At 40.5% G+C, this 25,622-nt stretch overlaps 1 protein-coding gene across 1 annotated transcript in view; it reads left to right on the forward strand.

The window, feature by feature from the left end:
* SKOR2 (SKI family transcriptional corepressor 2) overlaps positions 1–24,975 on the forward strand; it is a 32,548-nt gene extending 7,573 nt beyond the window's left edge. The window contains exons 4-7 of the mRNA XM_040632539.1: positions 7,844–7,909; positions 8,290–8,388; positions 17,206–17,273; positions 24,913–24,975. Coding sequence (XP_040488473.1) covers positions 7,844–7,909; positions 8,290–8,388; positions 17,206–17,273; positions 24,913–24,975 — 296 coding nt within the window. The remainder of the gene's footprint in view (positions 1–7,843; positions 7,910–8,289; positions 8,389–17,205; positions 17,274–24,912) is intronic.
* Positions 24,976–25,622: the final 647 nt, after the last annotated feature.

Here is a 25,622-nt window from a genome sequence, read left to right on the forward strand (position 1 = left end):
ACCTTCAGCTGTCCTATCTTGCAGGGAAGATTAGCGCATGGTCTTTGTATTGAAATGCACATTCGAGAAAATCCCAGAGTGGGTATCCACTTGGCCTATGTTTTGGTATTAAGGTATTTACTTGTGGTCAGACTCCAAGAGTCCATTCATTTAGCAAAGCATCAAAAATCCACAAGAGCCAGTGAAATTATGAAGGCCTGTGATTAGCTGTTTTGGAGTGGTGGTAGCGTGCTTTATCCAGAACACCCCGATTGTGAATGGAGGTGTATTTCTTCCCAAGTAACAACTGTTAACTTCCACGTCCACGTGATCGCATTAATTTATTTACTCAATTACTCCACAAATACTTCCAAATGCCTGCCCTGTGCTAGATACTTTGCTAGGCACTGGGGATTTAGAGAGAAAAGCTATACCAGTCTGTGCCCTCTGGTTGCTTCCAGTCAAGAGGGGAAGAAAGATAAGCCGTAATGCTGTATGAACACTATAACAATGGTCTGCAAAACATACGGTCAGATAAGGTTAATGGAACCGTGTGTTCCTTTAGCCCATCATTATTATTGGAAAATACCAGTATTTTATGTCAGCACACATGCAGTATAACATAGAAGAATAAAATGTCTTTTCAAACTACCTAGTAAGTCAGGGTGCAGTTTTTGATTTTGATATGAATTTTTCACTTCCGTGGCCACGATAAATATAGTTTTTCAAGAAATTTCTATGTCCTTTCTCGAAACACGTAAGGATATAGACATAACCTTAAAATATAGATACTTGCTTCAATCGTTTCCCAATATAAGTTCAGTTTAGCAACAATACTTAGTTTCAGTTGTGTGGGTTGTTTTTAGTTCATCATTTTAATTAAATTTAGTCTTTCTTCAACCTTTCAACCTTACTAGTGACTATTACTTTTCAGGACTCTGAAGGATGGTATCTTTAAATGATTTTTTAAGAACCTTCCTGCTAATGATCGTTAGCCTAACACACAGCAGATATTGTATTTCTATATAATTAGAAGGACCGAACATGAAGTTTTTAAGCAGCCAAAATTCCTCAGAAGCCTGTAGAACTTTTATCCATAGGTCTCTTTAAAATTAGACTCATGGCTTAAAGCCAAGTAATATAGTTTAGGGGGGGTTGGTAGTTTGGGCAAAATATTACCTACTGAAAAATATAAATGACAGCATTTTGCTTGCAATCCCAGAGTAAGGTTTTGCATATCCGTTTTGAATAACTTTAGTGAAGTTAAGTGATTTGAAATTGAATGCAGTGGGGTAAGCTGGTGAGACAGCTTAAAGCTACCGGCAGGTCAAGGAAATCATGGAAGTGGAGTCATCCCCGATTTCAATACATTTCATTGTAGAAACGCCAGCACCATTGGACTCTGAGCGTGGCTGCATCTTGTTATATGTATAGAAGTTTTAAAATCAATTTGATTTTCACTGGTATGATTCTCTAGTGTACTTAATATGCTATGGACGGATTTCTGAGAATAGTAAGAAGCAGTTACACTTCTCATGAATATATAGCGAATGAGGCACTCTGATTTATTATTCCATTCAATCTTAGAACATGCGTATGATTTAAAAAAAAAAGGAAAAGAAGAAGAAGAAAAATTCTAAGGAGTACAACTGGTAGATCTGGGTTTTAATTCTCTCACTAGGTGACTTTGGGTAAATACTTTAACGGCTTTGTGCCTCAGTTTATCCACCTGTAAAATTCGATAAAACCTCCCACCTCTGAATTACTACAGACATTTTTATGAACAGTGAATGTTGAGGTTTTTCAATATAGGTATTCAAAATTAAATTATCCCCATTTTCAGATATCAGTTTCTTTTTATTTATAAAAAAATCTCCCTTCTTACTAATGATTTTTTTAAAAAATTATATGACATTTAAGGAGATAGAGAACACTGAAAAATTCTCCAGAAAAAAAAAATAGCATTTATTGAAAGCACAAGTTCTGAAACTTCAGAGAATTCTAAATGAACTCAAAATATACTAATTCAAGAAGCAATATGTCTGCAAACTTCCAATAAATTGTGATTATGAACTATAAAGTTTGCTATAACTTATTTTGCTATAATTTCCCTGGTATTAATCTTGTTCTGACGCCTTTTTTTCGCTAATGGAGTTAATATTTAGTTCATTCTGTAGCATAGACTCTCCAGTGGTATTGATTTTCTTTTTTCTTCTGTTCTGTGACCTCACTGAAGTGCCAAACATCACAGGGGAAGAATTTGATGTAGAATTTAGCACCAAGAAATTAGCAGAAGTCTGTGTCCTACTGATAGAGGAGAAAATTATTTAACCTCGCTTTCTGTGTCATTGATTTTTTAATGCCCTAATGCAAAGTGTTCTTAAAAACTTCTCTAAACCATACGTTGTGCTGCGTGTTGGTTATTATTAAATGCAGTAGTTATGCTAACTGCAGATGAACTTTGACCCCATCCACATCGTACCTCTTAGATCAGTTGTTAGAGAAAGAGAAAGCAAAAATCCCAGGAAATCGAAATCAAAACCAGATTCTAAAATTAAGTTTAAGGATTAGAATGCAGAGTTTATCTGGGAGTTAAACCTGTATAAATGGAGTCTGTTCCACAGAAGGCCAGGCCCTGGGCAGAGGCTGTTGGGAGACCGAGGGCAGAGCCTCAGCCCTGCCCCGAGGGCATGACCTTGCAGGAGCAACCGCAGTCTCTACAATCACAGCTGGTCTTCCAGGGTCTGCCCTCTGGCACCAGAGCACCATAGGGTAGCACAGGAGACTCCACCCGCCAACTCTGGAAGCATCTGGATGTTTGACTGAAATCCTCACTCTTCATCCAAATGTTAGGGGGAATGGGGGTCTTATGCGGAGGCACGGCCCCAAACCAAAATAGTTTGACTCAATTAATCCTTCAGTGTGCAGTTAAATGACACCCTTTCTTTCAATGGGAACATTTTCCCCAGAAGTTTTTCATCAAGTGTTGTCAACAGTCCCGTCCGGAAGAAACATAGAAGCCCTTTTAGTGGTAGCCCCTGGGACTGCAGCCTGGGGCAGTGCGTCCGAATGCTGGTTGCGGGCTCCAGGGAGTTGAACCCCAAGGGGGCCAGCGAAAGGAGAGAGAAGGTACCTCTGTAGAAGGGATGGGTGAATGTCAACGTTTTAACTCTTCATCCAGATATCAGGCGTTGCGTATTGTACCCTGCATACTTAATAAACCCTATACACACGCGGGGTGCGATAGTTGAGTATCTTGTTTATTGAATTCAAGTTTAGCCTGAGAAGACTAATTATCTATTGAATCAGCTCGTTGCCCTGTCCCATGACCACCAACTGAACAGGTCATCTGACCTACTCCATTGGCTCTTAAAATTAAATGAGCTCTGAAAATGTAAGGTATTTTTGCCCTTGGAGGCCACAGCAGACATAAACATTAATATTTTCAAGTCTTGGTTAAAATTCAGTGCTATGATGTTTAGCTCTGAAAGAAATTTTCAAAATGTCAGATAGGAACAAAAACGGAAACATCACAAACTTCCCCAGTGAACTACAAATATAGAGTATGTCTTCCACTATCCAAATGGATCAGAATGTGCTTTTTCATTCATAGGAATGAGTTCATGCTTAAAAACCCCTTATGACAGTTGAGGATTTAAAGTAGCATGGCTTTGTATATCTTCTGCAAACCAGATTGAATTTAAATGAAGAGCAAACAGTATTTGGGCTCCTCCCTAAGGTAGAGGTGATGGTGTTACCTACTGGGCAAGGTCTCTCTGCTCTCAGAAAGCAGATTTTCTAGCTGGGGAAGACTAGGCTTGCTGAGTTGAAACCCCACTACATCAGGTGGTCGAGTGAAGACAATAAACACTTGGAACTTCAGCCCGGGAAGGAATGGATCAACAGCATTTGCAGAAGTTGGGAAAGGCTTTACACAAATAGGGGGTTGGGTGGCATTCTCATTGTGGGTGGGCCACCTTGGGAAGGGCAAAAACATAAGGCAGAGGGAGCGGATGTGAGGAATGAGGGCCCAACAGAGTAAAGGTTTTGTGCTTGCTGATAGAGAAAGGCAGCTTGGCTCAGCTTAATGAAACAAGGTTATGGGGGAACCTGGAGGCACCGGGGAGGAATTTGGAGTGGATTATGCAACGCAGACCATGGGAAGTCGTTGCATGGTTCTTGAACAGAGGTGTGCCATGATATTTAAGAGACAGTAACTACCCTTGTGCCTTGAAAGGTGGTGCTAATGAATCTGTTGTCTGTTTTGGGTTTTGTTTTGGGTTTTTTTTTCTGTTGGATTTCCACTTTCCCCCTCATTTGCTTTTTACCGCTCGTGTGGCATATTCTCACGTCCATCCCTCTTGCACTTCCAGTTTCTGATGGCTCTGTGAGAGCAGAACCAAGGGTTCACCTGGAATATGGGACCGCGTGGTGCCTGAGGCTCCTGGAGAGACCACGGGACAGGAACCCTGTGGTCCCAGGCTCTCTGGCCTCCACCGCGCTCCGCAGGGTGTAGTTTCCCCGATGTGGCACTGTGCTGCCCCTATCCTTCAGGGCAGGCAGGATTCACGGACAGCAAAGCAGGTGACGGCAGACTGGCTCCATGAACGTGCCTTTGTGGAGTCCTGGTGTAGACATGTCCCTGAGCAGCAACTTCTGGTCACATCAACCCACTGGATGCATTTTATGCCTTTATTATCCATTATTCCCCAACTTTAAGCCGCCCGACCGTTTTCTTTGACAGTCTGACTTAAGATATATTTTAGGCCTGGCCTCTAAGAAAGATGTTCCTTCCATGTTATAATTTTCCCTCCTATAACTCTACGCAATTAGGATCTCCCCCTGCCTTTTTGTAACTTTTTTTTTTTTTAAGGGAAAATATAGTGGAAAGGAAAGTAAGCATTTTAATTTTTGGATGTCTCTAAACCCATTCATTAATTTTGGAAAAGTAAAATGCACTTAACCTAATGGAATATTTATAAAAATTGGAAGCTCATTGTCAACTAAATCTCATTTATTTAATCTAGTATTAGACTGCTTTTTTTTTTTTTTTAACCAGATGGAAAACATTAGCAGTAATAGTGAACAAACATATCCGGGCTCCCAGAGGTCATTTTTAACCACCATTAACAATCTGGTTGCACAGATTAGTAATATACAAAAGGCAATGGTCCAGTAAGAGATACACACCAAAGGCAGCTGAAGCGTCTGTGCTCCTTACTCACCCAACATTTAGCCATTTTTAAAAACCCTTTATAAGTGAGGCATTTGACTCTTCCAAGCTCCAAATTGGCAGGTTTTACCGAGAAGTTGCCACAAAGTATCTATTTGAGATGAGACACTGATGTAAAATATTAATCAAAGCTCCACGAAGCCGGGGCAGAGAAAAACTTCATATCATCAGTAGATTTGCTTGCGGTTCAAGTAGTTTCCACGTACTCGCCGTTTGTTGGATGGTTTCACACCTACGAAAACCTCCTAACTGCAAAGGAGAAAGAAAGTTTACATATCCTATTTCAATTTTTAAGTTTAATTATCCAACTGGAACGTACTGTAAGATAAACAGTCCATAAACTACACTAATGAATCAAAAAGTTCTGTAATGTGATAAGGACACAGCTTCTAGAGTTGCTTCTAGAATTCAGAAACGAACGGTCTCATTTAAATCATGCTTCGAGTGGCTGGGACGGTGGAAGGATGGTGAACCTTCCTCACTCAGCCCTGCAGATGGTGGTGGGGGTACTCGCATGCGTGTTTCTTCTCTTGTTCCACTCAACATTGTATGTGAACATGAAGCAGCTATGCATTTAACTGATCGAGACCAGAGTGAACAGAGGTAAAACTGCACACAATCTGCATTTATTTTCATTTCAAAATGCTATTATTCTTGGTTTATATATTTATGATTTATTATCAACCTTCCTGTTTCTCTTCTTTTGGATCGTAGTATTTTCTAGGAATTAGATTGAAGTGTATATTTAAAATGCTTCACGGGTATTTTCATTATTCTATATAAAGAAGCAAGCCAAGGTTTGAATGCTCAAAGCCTATAGAGAGAGGTCATGTCCAAGATAAAAGCGAGAATGAGGTTGTACAGATATGATCTAGATAGTAGAGAAATGCCTGTCGTTAAGGAACTCAGGGATGCCTAAGACATTAGTGTCCTAATGACGGGGAACCAGGGGAAGCACCTTTTCATCACTATGCCCATGTGCAGGAGTATTTGCATATATGTATATTCACATATATGTATATACAGACACATATATGCATCCACTCATTCCTGCAAATACTTACTCCCAACGGTGATGGGGTAGAATGCAGAATCACCATTTATAATATCACATTAAAAATTTTCCTGTCCCTCCTTGATTCTGTAGGCTACTGGTATGTGCAGAAATTCTGTTTCCCTCTTTGCAGGAATTTTTACCTTGACAGTGAAATCTCCCAGTATTCCCACCGGTGCCTAGGGCCATTACATTCTATTTCTTGCTGAAGAAGGGAAATGAATGAATGGTGAGGAGAAAAATGAAATGATGCATTCTGGCCCATACTATGGTTTAGAATTTATGACTTCCTGCAGTTCCTTTCAGTGACAACTAAAAACACTTTATTAAATACCTATTATGTGTCCAGCGTTCTGCTAGGTGCTGGCCATGCGGGAAACACAGAGCCCCTACCCTCAAGTAGCACGCAGCCTGGTGGCTGTGGAAAGTGGGTTAGCAGACAGCACAATGGATGGAGGGGAAGGAGCCAACCCAGGGGTCAAGGAAGGGGGAATCCATGAAACCTAAGAGCACCTTTGTCTGTCCTCTCGTACGTGAACATAGCAAGCTTAATTATATTAGATGGGTGTTTGCAGATAGCAAGTTGGAATTGGAAAAATGAATTCTGGTTAGCTAAAGGATTACGTTCCTTTGGTTTATTTATGTCTCCTAGGTTACCTAGACTCAATGTATGACTGTACATAAATCCATTTTTTTAGCTTGCCATCATTCTAGTTAGCACAGAAACAAGATAGGTAAGAACACCTAACCTTTATCCACAATCTAGTTTTTATTGGTTGAAGACCAAGTGGTTCTGAAATTATCAGCAAGCATGTGAATATTACAGAGTAATGGAACTTATTTCACACCTCTGTTTTAGGTTGATAAAAAAAAACCTATCAATTATTAGGAAATCACTCCAAACTTATACATTCCCTCCCAAGGAGAACAAAAGCCTCCTCTTGTTTCTTTCTAACTGCCCCCAAGTTGTGGTGATGCGGGAAGGCAGGAGCTTTCTACTTCCACAACCTTGAGTGTCTCCAATTGCCACTAGGCTCTTTCGCGTCTGGAAGGAGAGGAGCTCTGATCAGAATTCTTCCGGACACGCTAATAGTCCAACCTCCTCTTCTGCCCATCGAGCAAGTACCTGCATTGTAGAGGGTGGGTAGCGGTGGGGGCGGGGAGAGGGCTGCCACTTGAGGCTAGGTAGACTGTGTCCTCTTTTCCTGCAGCTCTCACCGCGCTTCAGGGGGAATTGTGCATGAGTAAATGGGGACAACATTTGGCTCTGAGAACTCCCACTTTTGAGTCATATTAACCAAGCTCCTTCGTAGATATTGAAAGAAAACGAAAAGAAGGGCACCTGTGTGGCTCAGTCGGTTGAGGGTCCGACTCCTGGTTTCAGCTCAGGTCATGATCTCAGGGTTGTAAGATCGAGCCCTGCATGGGGCTCGGTGCTCAGCGCAGAATCTGCTTGGGTTTCTCTCCCCTCTCTCTCCCTCGTGCTCTCTCTCAAATAAATAAATAAAATATTTTTTTAAAAAATTTCAGAAAATAGACTACACAAAACCAATATTTTTTTCTCCTTTTTTTAAAAGGTGAACACACGCAGGAGACAAATTCACCTCATTCACTCAAAAAGGATGTTGAAAATATGGGGAAAGGTAAAGAAAAGTTTTAATTCTGTAGACCTTCTCTTAGCTTCAAAAGACCATGGAGATAACAGGAGGATATTTTTGTTCTACACCATATTTTAAGCTTGACAAGCAACATATGAATAATATATGGACCATTGGGTGGATATAATTGAGATTAATGCATACATATCAATCAATACATGACACTGTAATATAATACTTTAAAATAATATATTACATTGATTTATATTCATGGATTTCTGCACAAAATCTATCCTATGTCTATGCCACACTTTTTAAACTGGTAAAATATTTTGTCTTATAATAATAAATTGCCATATATAACTGTTCTCTGGAGAGTTATTTGTAAAGATTAGTAAAATGGCTCTTCTGTTTTTCTTTATTAGAAGAACTTCAGAAGGTTTTATTTGAACAAATAGATTTACGGAGACGACTAGAACAAGAATTCCAGGTGTTAAAAGGAAGTGCGTCTTTCCCAGTATTCAGTAAGAAATCCCTTTTATTTTGTTGCATTATGATATGTGACGACGTTTCTATAATTAGGCTTAAAAATAGGCTTCAGAGTACGAAGTGCTTGAAGAAAATGCCACGGGGTCTTCTCGTGGCCTCTGTCTAAATGTTGGGAAATTGTAGTCTGTTATTTATGCTTTGAATCAGCTCACAGATTAAATTTCTTATGAGAACCTTTTGGTATTTACCGTATTGATAGGTGTGTATCTGTGTGTATGTATTACGTGTATGTAAAATATGTATGGAAATATTTCATTAAATACGTAGACGTATTTAAATACTCTGACATTTTTAGATTATATATTTCAAAACAAAAGAATTACTCAGGTACTTTTATTCTCCAAGGTAGGAAAAACAAAAGAACAATGAATTTTTATTCTTGGGTATATCTGTAGCGCTTCCTGGTGCTTGAAATGTGTATGAATATGAAGATTTACAATTTAACAATTCAATGTACATATATTTGTTTTATTGACTGAGGTTAATATAATTTAGCAGTTTTGGATTCCCCATTCATATTTAATGTTAAAATTCCATTCCGAATTTGGTGGCAGATACGGGAGCGTAAAAACTGTCGGTTCTATTCCTAAAGTCCTAGAATTTCTATAGAAATCCTATTCTATAGAAACTCTATTCTATTCCCAGAGTCCTAGAATTTAATGCTAGGTGTCCAAATTTCTAAAATTCGCCAGCCCTGGGCTGGGTCACATTAGGACAAATACATCACAGTGGTGTTTTTTCAAACTTTTTGGAGTTTCCTTTAGTCATATTCCTCACTCCAGAGAAAGGAAAGTGGGAAAGAAATTAGTATGTAAGCTTATGTTTTGATTTCTGTAAATTTAATGTTAGTTTTTTTCTGGGACCCTTTTTAAAAATGTCAGCATGCCCCTTGTAAGGAATCCAGGAACCACAAAATTCTCGTTGGCAATTCCTGTGCTAGGGCCACAGACAAGCATCTGGGAGAAGATTGTTCAGTCCTTGTGACAATTTTAATAATTTGAGCATGAATGTCTGTGTTCACCAGGGCTTCTCAAATGTGATTGTCAGCACAACTAAAAGACGTGCCTTCTCTGGTAACAGCTTTGAAGAGGACTGGGTTCCTGGCACATCTCAAACTGAGTTTCACCGAACACTTAGCAGGGATAGAAACAAGGAGGATGCATGATGGAAGAGAGCTCTGACCACAAGGAGCAGTAGGGTCTGCCAAGTTTGTGATCTCTCAGTACCCACAGGGGAGGTTCGGCGTTCACAGTGCTTCAATGTTTTGAATTTCGAGACTGCCTGCTGAGGCCTCGAGTAAGATGGAAGGGTGGAGAATGGCCTATAGCTTTTAATCATGTGTTAGGATCGTCATAATTTATGGCTTCAAGAAAAAGAGAAAGAAACATTAAAAAAATATCTCTGAAACCTTAAAAACCAAGTGCTTCCAAAGGATCCATGGTTCTCTCATTTCTCAAACAGTATTTTAATACCCAGTTCCTTGCAACGATGAGCAGACATTGAATTATTTGTTTCCCCTATAAGCTGATATTTATCTCATTGTTGGGTTTGCAAACCCTTGCTTTTAGATCCAGCAGAGTGGGTCAAAGTTCCATTGAACCGCTAACGTACCCACGTAACTCCACAGAAAGTCAGTGTATCCATAATTTATCCCCTTGATAAAAGCTAATTAATCATTTCAAGGAATTAAGTAATTCATAATAATTGGTACATTTCCCTTCTTAATTGCCCTGCCATACAGTATGTACATGTTTCTGTTAAAAAGAAGTTAGAATGTTATAGTACGACTGGCCTATTTTGATTCAGAACTATCATTCATCCTTTTGAATTAAAGCTAATGCTCTGTGATTGCCACATACATGGAACACTTCTCAAAGAACAACAAAATTTTTTTCCTGTTTTATATCTGAAGCCTACTCCACTGACCAAGGAAGTGGCATGTGTGTGCCCAAGTTTGAATAATGCGTGGTTTAGACATACCACAAAGAGGCAGTTAATTTCACACCCGTGAAAATAGCAAATGTGCATTACGTGCTTGTTAACTAAACGCGAGAGGCCATGAGACTGGCAGACAGATTTAGATTCGCTCAAATGGAGAGGGGAAAACGAACTTTGTGAAGCCACATCAGAAGGAAGCATAGAGGAGTCCCAGCCAGAGTTTCGCAGAGCCTTTTATTAGGAAGGGGACTCTCAGTCATGACACTGAAAGCGTGGTTTACTGAGAATGCTTGTGGACCTCAGCTAAGCTATCATGTGTGAGGATTAGGAACCCAGACCTGAGTTCACTCTGGGGCTCTGCCACTTCCTGGTTGTGTGGGACCTTGGAAGGTGTCAGATGGGCCAGATAATTCCTGTCTCGTGGGAGGATGCAAGGAGTAAAAGAGAGGAACCGTGTGAAGTGCTCTGCATAGCCCAGCCCGAGAGATGTGCTCAGTACTGTCAGCTGTGAGGGTGGTAGTGGTAAGGATGGAGGAGGAGGAAGAAAAGGTTATTAGCACTGAGCTCTCAAAAAGCATTTCTAAAATAGGTTCAAGTTTCTGAGTGTCTCTTAGCCTTCTTGCTGTGGTTCTGAGGGCTAATAAGGACCACAGGGATGAATCCTGGGCATGGAGAGGGTTAAGTTAAAGATCAGAAGAAGGATGGAGGGGGAGAAGGAGGAGGGGTGGGGCGAGGAAGAAGAGGAAGGAGGAGGAGAAAGCAGGTCTCCATAGGGCAAAAGTTTAGAGGAGGAAGAACAAGCAAGTGTCTCTACTTGCTATAAATCTGGAAGTCATTGTTGCCACCAAAGTCATTGTGGCCCCCTTCCCTCACAACTATGTCCCTTCTCTTCCAGAGCCCTATACCTTCCTTTATTATGGCATCCATCCCTTGGCTGTAGTTTTCATTCATTTTACTCTCTTGCCACTAGCCAAGGGTACCAACTCAGCCCTGAACTGGGGACCTGCCAGAGAGTTGCTGGATGAGGCGACCAGTGGAGAAGGCCCTCTCCCCCTCTCTTCCCCTGTCACTGCAACAGGATGCCCTGGGCCTTCTCCTCTCTTCCCCCACTCCAGCCCTTCCCACCCACTGCCGTTAGCCTAGTCTTGCCAAAGCTCTACCTCTGGCTCCAGATCTTCCACCCAGGAAGCTATAGTGATCCCCTACTGTTGGTCATGGTGTATCTAATTTAACTCTTGACTGACTCTCAGAGCTCTCCATAATTGGCCCACCTTGCCTCTCCAGTCTTACCTCCTCTCCTGTCCTTGCTAAGCTCCAGTTGCCCTACACATCACTCTCTCCCCTTGCTTTCCACCTCTGCAGACTATGTTTCTCGAGTCTGGAACGCCTCCCCTCATCTAGGCATTCCTAATCACTTGCAACACAGTTCAAGCCATCACCTCCAGGAAGCCTTCCTACTTTCATAGTAGGCACTTTTTGCTGACGTCCTACTGTGTTTATTTCTAACTCCACGGGTGTTTGTGTTAATTCCTCTCTGATTGTTTACACCTGCTACTCTCCTCTACAGCATGGCATTGTTCACAGGTTCCGGAAAGGGCGTTCTGCTGCTGCCTGCACAACACCTGTATATTGTGGGCACAGGACATACTCTCAGTACACGACTGAGATTAAAACCGACAACGAAGAATGAGATTGGGAAGCTGAAAACTGTTGTATAAAGGAGATTAGTGAGGGCTCATAAGTTGAGTCCTTGGATTTGCATGTGACAAATTCGTGGTACTTGAGAGAACTGATGGAAAGGCCAGTCAGTTATGACAGGGAAGGCCCAGCGAGTGGGGCTTCGTGAAATATTTCAGGAGTAGATTTTGACTATGTCATCATTTTAGATTCTTGTAAAGAGCTACTCTTCCATGTTACTGTTAAGGGTACTTTTATTAAAAACAAACTATATTTCATCTACTTGAATATAGTTATCCCATCTTTCACCTCTGGCTGTTACCGCAATCGTTCTGTGTTGAGTGGTTTCCTCTCTCTTTTAGTATCATCCTCCAGAGACGGAGCAATGGGGCAATTCTAAAACACGGTACGGATGAAGAGGTCCAGTAGTTGTTAAAAGTAGTGATAACAAAATGAACAGGATGTAAGCAAAGTAAACCCGAAAGCCTATCCCTTGAGGACTAGTATCTACCAGGTGAACCAGTTGTACCATGGGGGTTTTCTTCTTTCTGGTCCTGGGAACGCGGGCTGCATACTTTGTATTGCTGTTTGTAAAACACCGGGCTTTCAAACTATCCATGTTTGCCTTACTACCGTGCTGGGTGGCACACTGCACGTCGATGCTTTCCTCTGCTACCTCCTTTTATACTATCGTTTTCCAGCAATAGTTGGGTTTTAAATGCATCTCATTAGAGAAATTGGCTTAATGATTTTTTTTTATCTCCATTTAAATTGCGTCTTCATCAACCTTTAGAACATAGCAGAAATTTTAGGGTTTTTTTTTTCTTATTCGCCAATTAACAATTTTTTATATCTCAAAAGTTATACACATGCTTGTGGTAGGAAACCATAAACATAGAGAAATACAAAGAAAAGGAAAGAAGAATCACCCATGATCTTATCACCTGGAGATAACCAATGTAAACATTTTGGAATTCCAGCTTTTTAAATGCATCTTGAATCCCCCCCCTTTTTTTTAACAAAATGAATATTATACACTTCATTTTTCACCCTTCTGTTTTTCACTTAACATGAGCCTCTTTCCGTTACTACAAAGCAGTCATAAATGTACTTTCTTTTTAAAATTGTTTTATTTGAGTGTAGCTGACACACAATGTTACGTTAGTTTCAGGTGTACAGTGTAGTGATTCAGTCTTTCTATATGTTACGCTACACTCCCGACCCGTGTAGCTGGCACCTGCCACCATATAACCCTAGTACAGTGCCCCTGGCTATATGCTCTATACTGTGCCTTTTATTCCCATGGCTTATTCATTCCATAGCTGGAAGCCTGTATCTCCCTCTCCCCTTCACCAATTTGCCCATCCCCACATCCCCTTTTCCTCTGGCAACCATTAGTTCATTCTCTGTATTTATAGGTCTGATTCTTCTTTTTGTTTATTCATTTGTTTTGTTTTTTAGATTCTACATATGAGTGAAATCATATGGTATTTTTCTTTCTCAGTCTGACTTATTTCACTTCACATATAATACCCTCTAGATCCATCCATGTTGTCCCAAACGGAAAAAAGAAAAAATTAAAAAAAAAAAAAACCCTCATCCTTTTTTATGGCTGTGTAATATTCCGTGTGTGTGTGTGTGTGTGTGTGTGTGTGTGTGTACACCACATCTTTATCCATTCACCTATTGATGGACCCTTAGGTTGCTTTCATATCTTGGCTATTGTAAATAACACTGCGATAAACATAGAGGTGCATGTATCTCTTCAAATTAATGTTTTTGTTTTCTTCGGGTAAATACCCAGTAGCAGAATTATTGGATCATATGCTATTTCTATTTTTAATTTTTTGAGGAACTTCCATACTGTTTTCCACAGTGGCTGCTCCAGTTTGCGTTTCCATGAACAATGCACAAGGGTTCTTTTTTCTCTACATCTTCCCCAACGTTGGTCGTTTCTCGTGTTTTTGATTTTACCCATTCTGACAGGGGAAAGGTATAACCCCATCTCATGGTAGTTTTGATTTGCATTTCCCTGATGGTGAGTGATACTTAGCATTTTTTCATATGTGTTGTCCATCTGGATATCTTCTTTGGGAAAATGTCTATTTAGGTTCTCTGCCCATTTCTTAATCAGATTGGTCTTTTTGGTACTGAATTGTAAAAGTTCCTTACCTATTTTGGATATTAACCCCTCATTAGATATATCATTTGCAAATATTTTCTCTCAGTCAGTAGGTTGCCTTCTTGTTTAGTGGATGGTTTCCTTCACTGCGCAGACGCTTTTTATTTTGCTGTAGTCCCAATAGTTTATTTTTGCTTTTCTTTCCCTTGCCTGAGGAGACATATATAGAGAAATGTTGCTGTGGCTGATGTCAGAGAAATTACTTCCTGTGCTCTCTTTTAAGATTCTTCATGGTTTTGGGTCTTACATTTAGGTCTTTAATCCTTTTTGAATTTGTAAATATACTCTTACGTTAGACATTAAAGTGATCAAAGTTTTAGGCAATGGACATCACTGGAACGAAATCCTTGCACATACCTATAATGATTCCCCTACGATAAACTCCTGAAAGCATTGCTGTGTTAAACACTAGGAACTTCTTACAGCTCTTGATACGTAATTTCTAGTTGCTTTCCAGAAAGCTGTACTAATTTATAGTCCCATTCTTGGAACACCACATCTCACTTTTTCTTTTAATTTCTTCTAACTTAAGGAAAAATGGTAGCTCATATCGTTTCCTTTCAATGCTAGGGACATTGAGCACTTTCTATGTCTACTTTCCAGCTTTCTGTTTTGTAAATGCCCATTATGTTCTCTTCTCATTTTTCTTTTAATGTGTTCTTCAGATTGATTTCTATAAACTCTTTATATACTAAATAGTAAGGCTTTGTCACATGACAAATATTCTTTTGTTTGTATCAATTACCTTTAGCTATTGACCATGATCTTTTGTGTGTTGAGGGTTCAGTTTGTTGGTAGTTTATTGTCATACCGAAGTTTTAAATTTTTGTCTAATCAAATCTATCAATCTTTTCCTTTTTTGGTTTTTCTAACTTTGATACCCTTCCCCACCCAAATTTTATAAAAATACACCCCATTTTTTCTAACACTTTAACGGCTTTATATTTTTTTTCATTTTATCTTAAGGAACTATATTAAATGTACCATCATAGACCAATGAGCATGAATTAAGTAAGGACTAAGGATCGCCATTCCACTCTGAATTGTCCTTAGCATCTTCTGGGATCCCAGGGAAGTGCCGCAGTCAGGTTTGGTGGGTGACGGGGTACAGGGGTTTCCTCTACCCCTTTTGTTGCAACTAACTGAGCCACTTGCTCTTCCTTACGCCTCTTCCCATGTCTTTGTATACAATGCTGTTCTCCACATCTCTGCTCAAGCACTCCTTGCCCCGTAACTCCCCCTTGACCTTTGCTTTGTGCCATGTTCTTACCCCTAGTACATATCTTTCATGTCAAATTCAGAGGTGAGACTAAGGGAGAGGTTTTTTAAAAAGATATAAAAGGCAAAACTGTGGAGACAATAAATGATCAATGGTTGCCAGGGGTGGGTGGTGGAGAGGGATGAGTAGGCAAAGCACAGAGGATACTGGTGGGTATTCTGATATTACAATGGTGAATATACGTCATTGTATATTTGTCCAAATCCATAGACTGTACAATACCAAGAATGAACCCTAAGGTAAACTAGGGACTTTGGATGATTACGTGTCACTGTGAGTTCATCCATTGTAACAAATGTCCCACTCTGGTGGGAGTTGTTGACAATGAGGGAGGATAGCAGGTGTGGGAATTCAAAAGAATTCACATAGGATAGAAAGGTAGAAGTCAAAAAAATAAAAAGGACAATGTTTTTAATTTCCAACTACCCAGCATCTCATGAGTGGTAAAGGATTTATTATCTTGAAAGTGGTGGGAAGCCATCACAGACTTTTCAGCAGGAGAAGGAAAGGGATTTGCTGAACGAGGGACCGGAGGCCAGGTGGTCAGTTGGGAAGCTATTCCGGGAAGAGGTGTCCATGTTGGGGAGATGACAGTGGCAAAGGGAGCTGAGTTTGGAGGCAGACTGGGAAGGATTCACACACCAGTGGCTGCAGAGGTGAAAGGAAGAGCTGAGGAAAAGATGTGACAAAGTTTCTGGTTTTTCCAAACTGTTGCCCTGACCCACGGAGTCAATAGGAGATTGTGCGACGTTCTCATTTAAAGCAGAAAATGCCAAAGTCAGCCAGACCCACCCTTGTGTGTGTGTGTGGGGGGGGGGGGTCCACACTTGTAAAAAGAGCACCTGGAGAGGTTGCAATGATACGATACACGTTGGGAAGTCATTTCCCAGTAAAAATGATCACTGTGTAGAATGGCGAAGATAGTTTGCATGACAATATCTCTTAGCGCTCCCCCTCTTCTCAGATGGAGGCAAGGCAGAGCCGCTCCTGGCCCACGGAGGACCACAGAATAAGGCTGATGCGGAGGGAGAGAGTTTGCAGGTTGGGAGTCAGAGTATGTTGATCAGTCTCTGGGGAGTGCAGTGAGGCAGGCATGGCTAACAGACCTTCATCTTATCACCCAGGAGGCATGACAGGCACGAGGGTCCACATTTCCTAAGACAGCGGAAGCTCTATACCTGTGACCTGCTCAAGCGGGCAAAGGTAGAGAACATGACTGCACCAGACATTTCTGACTAGTTATCTTTTTTAAAAGATTTATTTATTTATTTGACAGAGAGAAAGAGAGAGAGTGCACAAGCAGGGGGAGGGGTGTAGGGAGTGGGAGAAGCAGGCTCCCCACTGAGCAGAGAGCCTGATGTGGGACTCGATCCCAGGACCCTGAGATCATGACCTGAGCCAAAAGCAGACCCTTAACCAACTGAGCCACCCGGGCGCCCTGACTAGTTATCATATGCGCGGGATCATCCATCTAGATAGTCTATGGGATGCTGTGAACTATGAGACACAGACCTTACTCTCAAAATTTGCCGTCTGTTCTGATTATGGCGCCTTGAAAACAGCCCCATTATTTACTTAAAAAAACAAACAAACCACAATCCTTTTTAAAAAGGGGAATGGGCTTCTCTGGGACCGTCAGTAATATTTTTATTAAAAATACTAAAAGAAGGTTTTTGCGACTCTAATTAACGTCTTTCTCTCTGTCTCTCCTACCAGATAATTTTCAAGATCAGATGAAAAGGGAACTAGCCTACCGAGAAGAAATGGTGCAACAGTTACAAATTGTAAGATGATTTCTCCTTAAAAATCTATGCCCCTTGATGGGTTTGTTTTCAAACCACCCAGTTGTATGAAACTGTTCACGTTTTTGCCGTGAAACCCCTTTGGTCCACCTACCACTCACCTCTCAGCTGGTTTAGATGCTAATTACCAAGAGATTTACTTAGACGCAGGATAAACAGATGTGTCAGTACGCTTCCTCGAAATGTAACTACCTACCATGTGTTAATAGACAGATGTGTGAATTGTCTCTGTGGGGGAGCCACAGGTACCTGCCTTGTCTCCCACTGTGCACACGTGTGAGCACGGCGCTGGGACGCACTAGGAGCTGAGTCAAGGGCAACTGTCTTCTCTCTTTCTCTCCTTTTGTTACCCAGACCGGAGCCAGGCCCTCCGCTGCCAATAAACTTGGTATAAATACACTTAGTCAATTAAATTCACGTGAAGGGTGATGAAAAGAAGTAATAATTTCCAAATGAAGTGTGTTATTCACCCTCTCCTAATCACGTTGAAAAGTGGACGCTGAGAGATATTTATGTGGAACCAGGGAAGCAGGAAGGTGCCTGGCAAATACGTGTAGTGGGGGTTTTTGTTGCCTTTTTGGTTTTTTCATTCTGAATTCACTGCCTTCATCCCCATGCAGATACTTCTGGTATTAATCATTAGGGCTTTTAAAACAGTCTCCCATACTCTCATTGACATGAGTACAATGGGGGAAATGATTTCTGTTCTGTATTTGTAAGATATTTTTAATCACCTGGATAAAAACATACGCTGATCCTTGGTGGTATTCCCAGCATGATAATTTTAATTTGGGTTGCTTGATGTTTCTGAGCTTGTCCACGTTACCCTTATCGTATGAAGCATGTATCCACGCATACCTGCCCATCTTGTCTAGAGAGCCAGAGAGCTAGCTCTCTATCGGGATAACTCGAGGAAGATAGGTATTACTGTTTTCTTTCTGCAGCAGAGAAATCATGCTCATGTTAATGGAGATTGCTGGGAGTCATTTTTATTTTTTATTATTATTATTTTTTAAAGATTTTATTTATTTGACAGAGAGAGAGACAGCCAGTAAGAGAGGGAACACAAGCAGGGGGAGTGGGAGAGGGAGAAGCAGGCTCCCAGCAGAGCAGGGAACCTGATGCGGGGCTCGATCCCAGGACCCCGGGATCAGGCCCTGAGCCGAAGGCAGACGCTTAATGACTGAGCCACCCAGGTGCCCCAGGGAGTCATTTTTAAACCAACCTTGTAGCTCATGAGGTTTTTGCCTATTCTGGAAGCTCCGTTAAAAGTGCTGCTTTTGCTCTTAACGCTCCCACTGGTTTTCCTTGGCCTCAAGTACTGGTGAACATTCTCTGTTCCAAAAGCCATGTCAACATCAGATACCTCTTAAACAGGACCTTTCTTCTTTTGTTTGGTTTTCTTTGTGTTAGTTTTGTTTGCACCTGAAGTCATAGGAGGGGGTGGGGTGTAGAAGGATTTTTCTTAATTGATTAATAACCAAACCCCCAAAGAGGTTGAAAAAAAATGTATCTACGTTCTTAGCTTTTGATACCTAGGTCATAAGAGCTATTAATTACTTGCTGTGAATATGCTTATTGTTTTCGTTGTCCAAAGGATGAATTAATTTTTTTCTAAGATTTTGTTTTTAAGTTATCTCTACGTCCAACGTGGGGCTTCAACTCATGACCCTGGGATCAGTAATCACATTGGACCAACCTAGCCAGTCAGGGACCCCAATCCAAAGGAAGAATTTAAATATAGATTTGGAGACAAAGGGATGTAACATTTCAAGACCTTACTGATTTTACACATCACTTTCGGACTCTTAAAAATCGTGCCACATGCAACCAAAACTTTGTGATTTGCGGGGGTGGGGGGATCGAGTATAGCAACATGGGCTTTAAGAAAGGGGACTAAGTATTTATTTCAGTGTTCCTGTTTAAGGTCAGTTATGTAGCTTTAATGTCTTAATTTTCTTTGACGTTCAGTCTCTTCAGTAAAAGAGGAAATGATACTGCATCCATGTAATAAGCAGGTAGTACTGATAGAAGAAAAAATGTCTTTTGAGTTATTTGGTACCTGGCCGATATAAACTGGTATTACTAAACATTTTTATTACACTGTATTGCAAAATATGTTATCATCATATATTCATTTATCCAGACAACTGTTACTAATTCAGATTTCTCTAGATACTAAATGATTCCCGGGCACAAATTAAGTTCTTTGGGAGAAGCCAGACATTTTCCCCCCAGCCCTGTAGATACCATATAATTTCTGAAATCCACAAAAGCCGACAACATGAAAACAGGTGAAATAGACATGATTTGTCCCTCTTGCTTCTTCTCTTGTGTTTCCTGCTGTAAGACTGAAAGGGTCTTCACACTGCCTCCAATGCCTAGCATTGGTGTCTAGCATCAAATGGCTAACAATAAACATTTGCTGAATGAATCATCACTCGGGGATGACCCCTGACTCAACTCCAGTACTCTCACAGAGTGGGCCTCTTTTCCAAATTTCCCTGGCTTGTTCCCGATTTCCTCAGATTTTCTTTTGTGCCAAGAAACTACTACTAAAATGACTAAAGAAAACCATACTGGTGAATTATGGACAGCACTGTCCTTGGGACCCACAGACACAAGCTGGAAGGTCTGCAAACTTCGGTACAAGACCACTCCCATATAGTCCATCGAGTGTCAGTTTCTCAGCCAAAGGACCTCGTTGTAAGGTCTAACCTAGCGCCCTGATAGGCATATAGTGAGGCACAAGTGCGTAATCAACATGAAATGCCCGTGTGTGTCATCCAAAGCTATGCCAGTATGAGTCATCAGTTTCATGGCACGCCCCTTCCTAAAGCAGTACCCCAATAGTAGGATTTTCAAGTCCTGGTGGCTAGACAGATTTTTGTGCAAGAAGGACCTGTGTTCACCTTATACCATCCGCTTTGGAATTGAGGCAGTAAACTCAAGGTTACCTAAATGGAAATTTTATCTAGTCCTTTATTCAGCTGTTTTATTTGCTAAAATACTTGTGGGGGTAATAGCTTTAGAATATTCTACCTAAGGATTTTCAAGAAGTGGCTAGGTATCACAGTTATTCACTTTCTCAATATTTTTAGTTGAATGATCTAATTCATCAGCAAATATGGTTACATGCTTTGCTTCCTAGGAATAGGGCAATTCACTCAGAATTATTTGATTGTATTATATTTAAACTATTTTATATTTAAGGTTTACAGAGCATATATTACAGGAGAGTCATTTGCCTACAGATAAGCATTTTTTTCCCCTTTAGATGAAATAAGAACCCATCCCAACCTGCAGTCGTGGAGAATTCAAGCATATTAAAGCCGTCATATTTTATGACAATTCCCACAGATGCACAATGCATGTATCCTATGCTGTTACACAGTGTTCTTATTCAGAAGATTACATCGAAAGCATCTTGGGTATCATTGCTATAGAAAGAAAACTTATGAATTTCTTTGGCTTCTGCATTTTAGATTCTCTACTGACTATAATTTCTGCACCCACTTCCTTTTTCAGTTTGTTAAATGCAAAGGGGTGATGATTATAGAGTCAAATAATTGACTCTCTTTGTACACTTATAAATGAATGTAAGTTTCTCTCGATGTGAGATTTAAAGCATATGCAGTTTATTTAACATTTATACGTGGGCAACAAGCTGACTTTTTTTTTTAGTAACTTAAAATTAGAGTTTATAATACTTCACACAGTCTGTGTTAAAGTCCTCTACCCCTGCCCTGGGTTTTCAAATGCTCACAATGTTTTCTTTACTAAGCCAGAGTTATGTATACAAGCAAAGAAATACATTCTTCTCACTATGAACCAAATGCGAAAGTTTTAAAATTTAACAAGTTCATGAAAATGTTAGTGTGTAGTATAGAACAGAGCAAAACATTTTCTCATTCATAGGGGGATTGTGATTCTTGGAAAACTTTGTTCAATTTTGAAAACAAAACCCATCACCCTGTACAATTAAGAAGAAAGTGAAGAAGCAAAACGCAATGTTCTGTATCAGTTATATCTAATTTTTTAAAAGTTAAAAAGAAGCTGAAGATATTTTACTTAGTGTATAACCTTCTGATCAAGGTTTTTTTCAAGGACTGAAATATAATATAATTTACACATTATGATGCCTTGATTACTTTTTTCATTGATAATTTGGCAACAATGTTTCTCAAGCAAGTGCCTCTGTGTAGCAGCTACTACTGTGGGTTTGTCCGAGACATACTCTTCTTTAGTCCTAATTCTTGCAGGACATTGTGTGCAAAAGAGCGCCTGTGATAAATGGCTCAACCCAGGTTGACATCCTCCGAACTTGCTGGATTGCTAAGAGGCGTGTTGATGGAGAAAATGTGCTAGTCTCAAAGTGCCCTCTACTGTTTCTCCAGAAGGCTGCAGGCCCACGCAGCCAGTAGAAGCTGGTCTCAAAGTTCTTCATTAAAAGCCTCAATTAAAATAACTCTCAATCAATAGATTTAGTACTAATGTTTCGTTCACTGTGGACTTGTAAAAAAGCAATTTACAACTTCCCAATGGTGGGAGCACATTGCTTCCTCGCAGTGAAAGGAGCGAGGTCTTTATTGTTGCTGGAGGGGCCCTCCCTGTTTGGCAAGGACACAGCTCTTCAGAGATAGGGTCTTTCCCGGGAGATTCTCCAGGATTCATTAGGATGGGACCTTGCTCAGACTTCTGCCGTCTCCACCCAGAGAGTTTTTAAAATATAGCCTATGTGTTTTTTAAAAGATAGATAGAACAATTACTGTTTGGCACCGTATTTTTAGGAAAAGATCCCTAGGCCACTAGAGGAATTTGGTTTTGTGGCTAACTATGCAAGAAAAGAAGGTCCCTGCAAGTCAGATGACTTGATGCTGCCTTAACATTCCCCAGCAGCAGACAGACTTGGACTACAGTCGGTCCTTTTCCCATTATTGATCGATTGCCATGCATCTTGACAAGGCGATCACGGTTCCCTCGTTTTGAGGCCTTCTCCTCTTTCTGCTTTTGACGTGTTAACCCACCTGAATGTCTGAGGTCAGGCTAATTCTTTCTTGGCACAAATTGGAAGTTATCTTTTTATACTTTTGATAGACTAACACCAACTAGGTAATTAATTTAGAACTTACATAACTTTGAGGGAATTTTTTGTGTCTATGCCAATTTTGGTGAAAATGAAAAGAAAGGTTTTTATAAGGTCTAGTACAGGAAATTTACATGAAATAATTAGCTCAAACGGAGCCTCTGGAGCCTGAGCTCCCAGGTTGGGGAGTGTTTGCCGAGGTCTCTGTGAACACAGTATTGCATTTGGTGGAACCCAGACAACTGTCAATTGTAAGAGGCACCATTACTTGATTTATCACAAGAAAAGAAACTTCCAACCATGATTCTAAGATATCGTCAATTATAAGACATCTAATTTCAGAGTTGTTAAAATGGGAGGGGGGAAAAGTGCATTTTAGAATCAAGGAAATAAGGTAATCTCCATGAACAGTCGAGCCATGTGCTGCTATATTCTTTATCATTCATGATTTAGGACTTAGCATCAAAAATACATGACTTTCGGCTCGCAACCTTATGCTTTTTGTTCTTTGTTTTTGTTTGGCTTTTATTTCATTTTGTTTTAAAGAAATGAATGCCACAGTGTTTGAGTGGGGGTGATTCTTCAAACAGATTTAAATTCCCATTTGGAAATTTGGGACTCAAATGTGGAAATGTCCTCCCCCCCCCCCCAGTCCTTTTTCCTTTTCCTTCTCAGCTTTCTACCTTAATGAAATCCTACATTGTTGTTTCTGGGGGGAGAAGAAAAGAGAAAGAAAAAGAAAAAGCAAGAAAGGGAGGGAGGGAGAAAGATTGGGAAGGAGGAAGCTAGAAAAGAAAAAGTGTTCAGACATAGATCTGAAAGCAGTGCCCCTCAGGCACTTTTCTTTGGGTTAGAATGAGCAGTTGATGAGACAGTCCATGGAGATGTTAACTTGTGCAGTGCCTGGGGTGGAACAGACTCTCTCTTGTTGTGGCCCTGAGTCTTGGTGTCCAGGCCTTTCTTTAAAAGTGAGTGTGGCACAATACATTGTATTAGGTAATTCCTCATACCCCAAGGTTTACATCATTTCTGCTTGTTATCCTAAAGAGTAGAGTTCCATTCAAGGCTCTGTTGTATCATGCATCTAAAGAGAGAGGCGATCCACGTGGTTTGGCGTATCTCAACAAACACCGTGATGGGAACTGTGTGTCTCTGTTAATAGCAGGTGCAGCATGACCTAGAGTGAGAACAAGAGGTAACTAGAGTAGGTCCCTATGTCACTGTTCTTGTCATAGTTATCCAGCTCCTCTCAGCTCACGTCCTAAAATGTGAGATTGAGACTCTGAACTTTTTATGGCACTAACCGAATGAATCATTAATTTTCATGCTGTTGTCTGTGGCCTTTATCAGATATGTGCCTGATCCATGGTGTATCCATGTCGTGTTTGTGTATCAAAACAGTGAGATGATTATGTCAGCCTTCTCTTTTTTTTTTTTAATTTTTGCCATTAAAAAGACTGATTCAACTGGCCAGTTATTATGGCAAAATGGTCCAGCTAATCCCGTCACTCACATCATTGTGATTCATCGTTCCTTCCCATTCGAAAAGGCTCATATTTATGGATGGTGGGTCAGGAGAACAAAGCACGTATATGCCTGAAATGTGGGGAACATATATGCATCAGTATGCAAAAACATTGCCTGATCAGATGAAAATAATTGCATTTGCCCCACCGCTTTTATGTAACAGCCGTATTTCATGTTACATTCTAGAAGACTGGATATTCCTTTCTTTAAATGTAAAATAGGTTCAAATCTTTATAGTCCCGAGTTTAGCCTTCTAATGATGAAGGTAAGGAACATAAGCATAGAATAACCTTAACTGGGGTTAATAAAGAGGTAAATCTAAATAATACATGTCCAATTTCAGCCATTGAATCTTCAAATGAAAAGTAACATATCAAATGAGATAGGCTTTTGTTCAAAGTCCCAGCAGTGAAAAGTACTTTTTAAGTTTATCCAGGTAGCATCCTCAGGGGTCGTATTTTCCACTCAGTGCAGTGATTTCTGATGCTTCTTAGTAGTTATTGGGAAAGTACCCAGAGTAATAATTTGTGTTTAGTTAATTCATCTTATTTGTGATTTATAATGACAGCCTATTTTGTCACTGTAACTAAATGAAAGATAGCATTGATCTAGTTTATAAACATATCCTTGTCTCTTTGGACATACATTTTAACATCATAACTTTGTTTTCATACCTAAATAAAAAAATAATAGTACCACATTATTAAATGCAAATTTAAACAAGTTCTGCAAGTGAGATGTCAGATACTCACCTCAGAGACCAGCTCCAGCAAGAGTCCCGTGTGCTCGCCAGTTCTGTCCTTGATCTGCTTTTTAACAGGCCTTAGGAATTGCTATGTCTGGGAAGCTCCATACTGTTGACAGTCGGATGGAGACCTTTTCTCCTTCGGCAGGGGTGGTGGGGGCATTCACTGACATTCAAATTGTTAGGCATGATGAAGGGTCTCCATGTGCATCTGTCTTTAAATTTAGCTTATCGGGATAGTTTTGCTTATTTTTATCTTATAGATCCCCTATGCAGCGAGCTTGATCAGGAAAGAAAAGCTTGGTGCCCATCTCAGCAAAAGCTAAAAGGTAAGCTTACCAGATGAAAGCGATTTTCCTGAGCTCAGAAGTCTTATTACTCAGCCGTGTTCTTTATTCGGTGTATTCGAAGTAGCCCAAGGGATTGGTAAAGTTGCACCCCATGTTTCAGCCAGTACACGGATGAACTTTGTTATGCCCGGGCATGGGACTTCCTAAGCGAATGGCCACATACACTTTATAGATTCCTTGGAAAAGTCGTAAAACTAAGGAAATTCTCTACTCCTCTGCAGAAGCAACCTTCGTTCTGTTTTGAGGTTTTCTGTTCTCTGTGGTTCTCCCTGACACCCCGGTTACTGCCCCTCCGCACAGAAGTGGTGTGTCAGCAGTCATGGTTACTGTACCTTCTCTTCTGTGCCTCTCCTTTGCTTCCAAACGTCTTCCCGAAATCCGGCTTCCAGGGAACTACCGACAGACGGTGATGTGAACAATTGCAGGCAACGTGGCCCTTTGAGAAAGTCCACTGTAGGAAGAGTCATTCATTCTTTCCCTAAACCAATCACTGTTTCTCTAGAGCGGAAGCCAGGTTCAAGGTCATGTCCCTGGCAAGGATTTAAAAGACAAATACTCTGGGCTCCTAAGGCAAGGAAGACAGTAAAAATTAAGTAACCATAGTCAGAACAGACCTAAGCATT

Source organism: Ursus maritimus, unplaced genomic scaffold, assembly GCF_017311325.1.
Source record: "Ursus maritimus isolate PB19 unplaced genomic scaffold, ASM1731132v1 scaffold_18, whole genome shotgun sequence".
Lineage (NCBI taxonomy): Eukaryota > Metazoa > Chordata > Mammalia > Carnivora > Ursidae > Ursus > Ursus maritimus.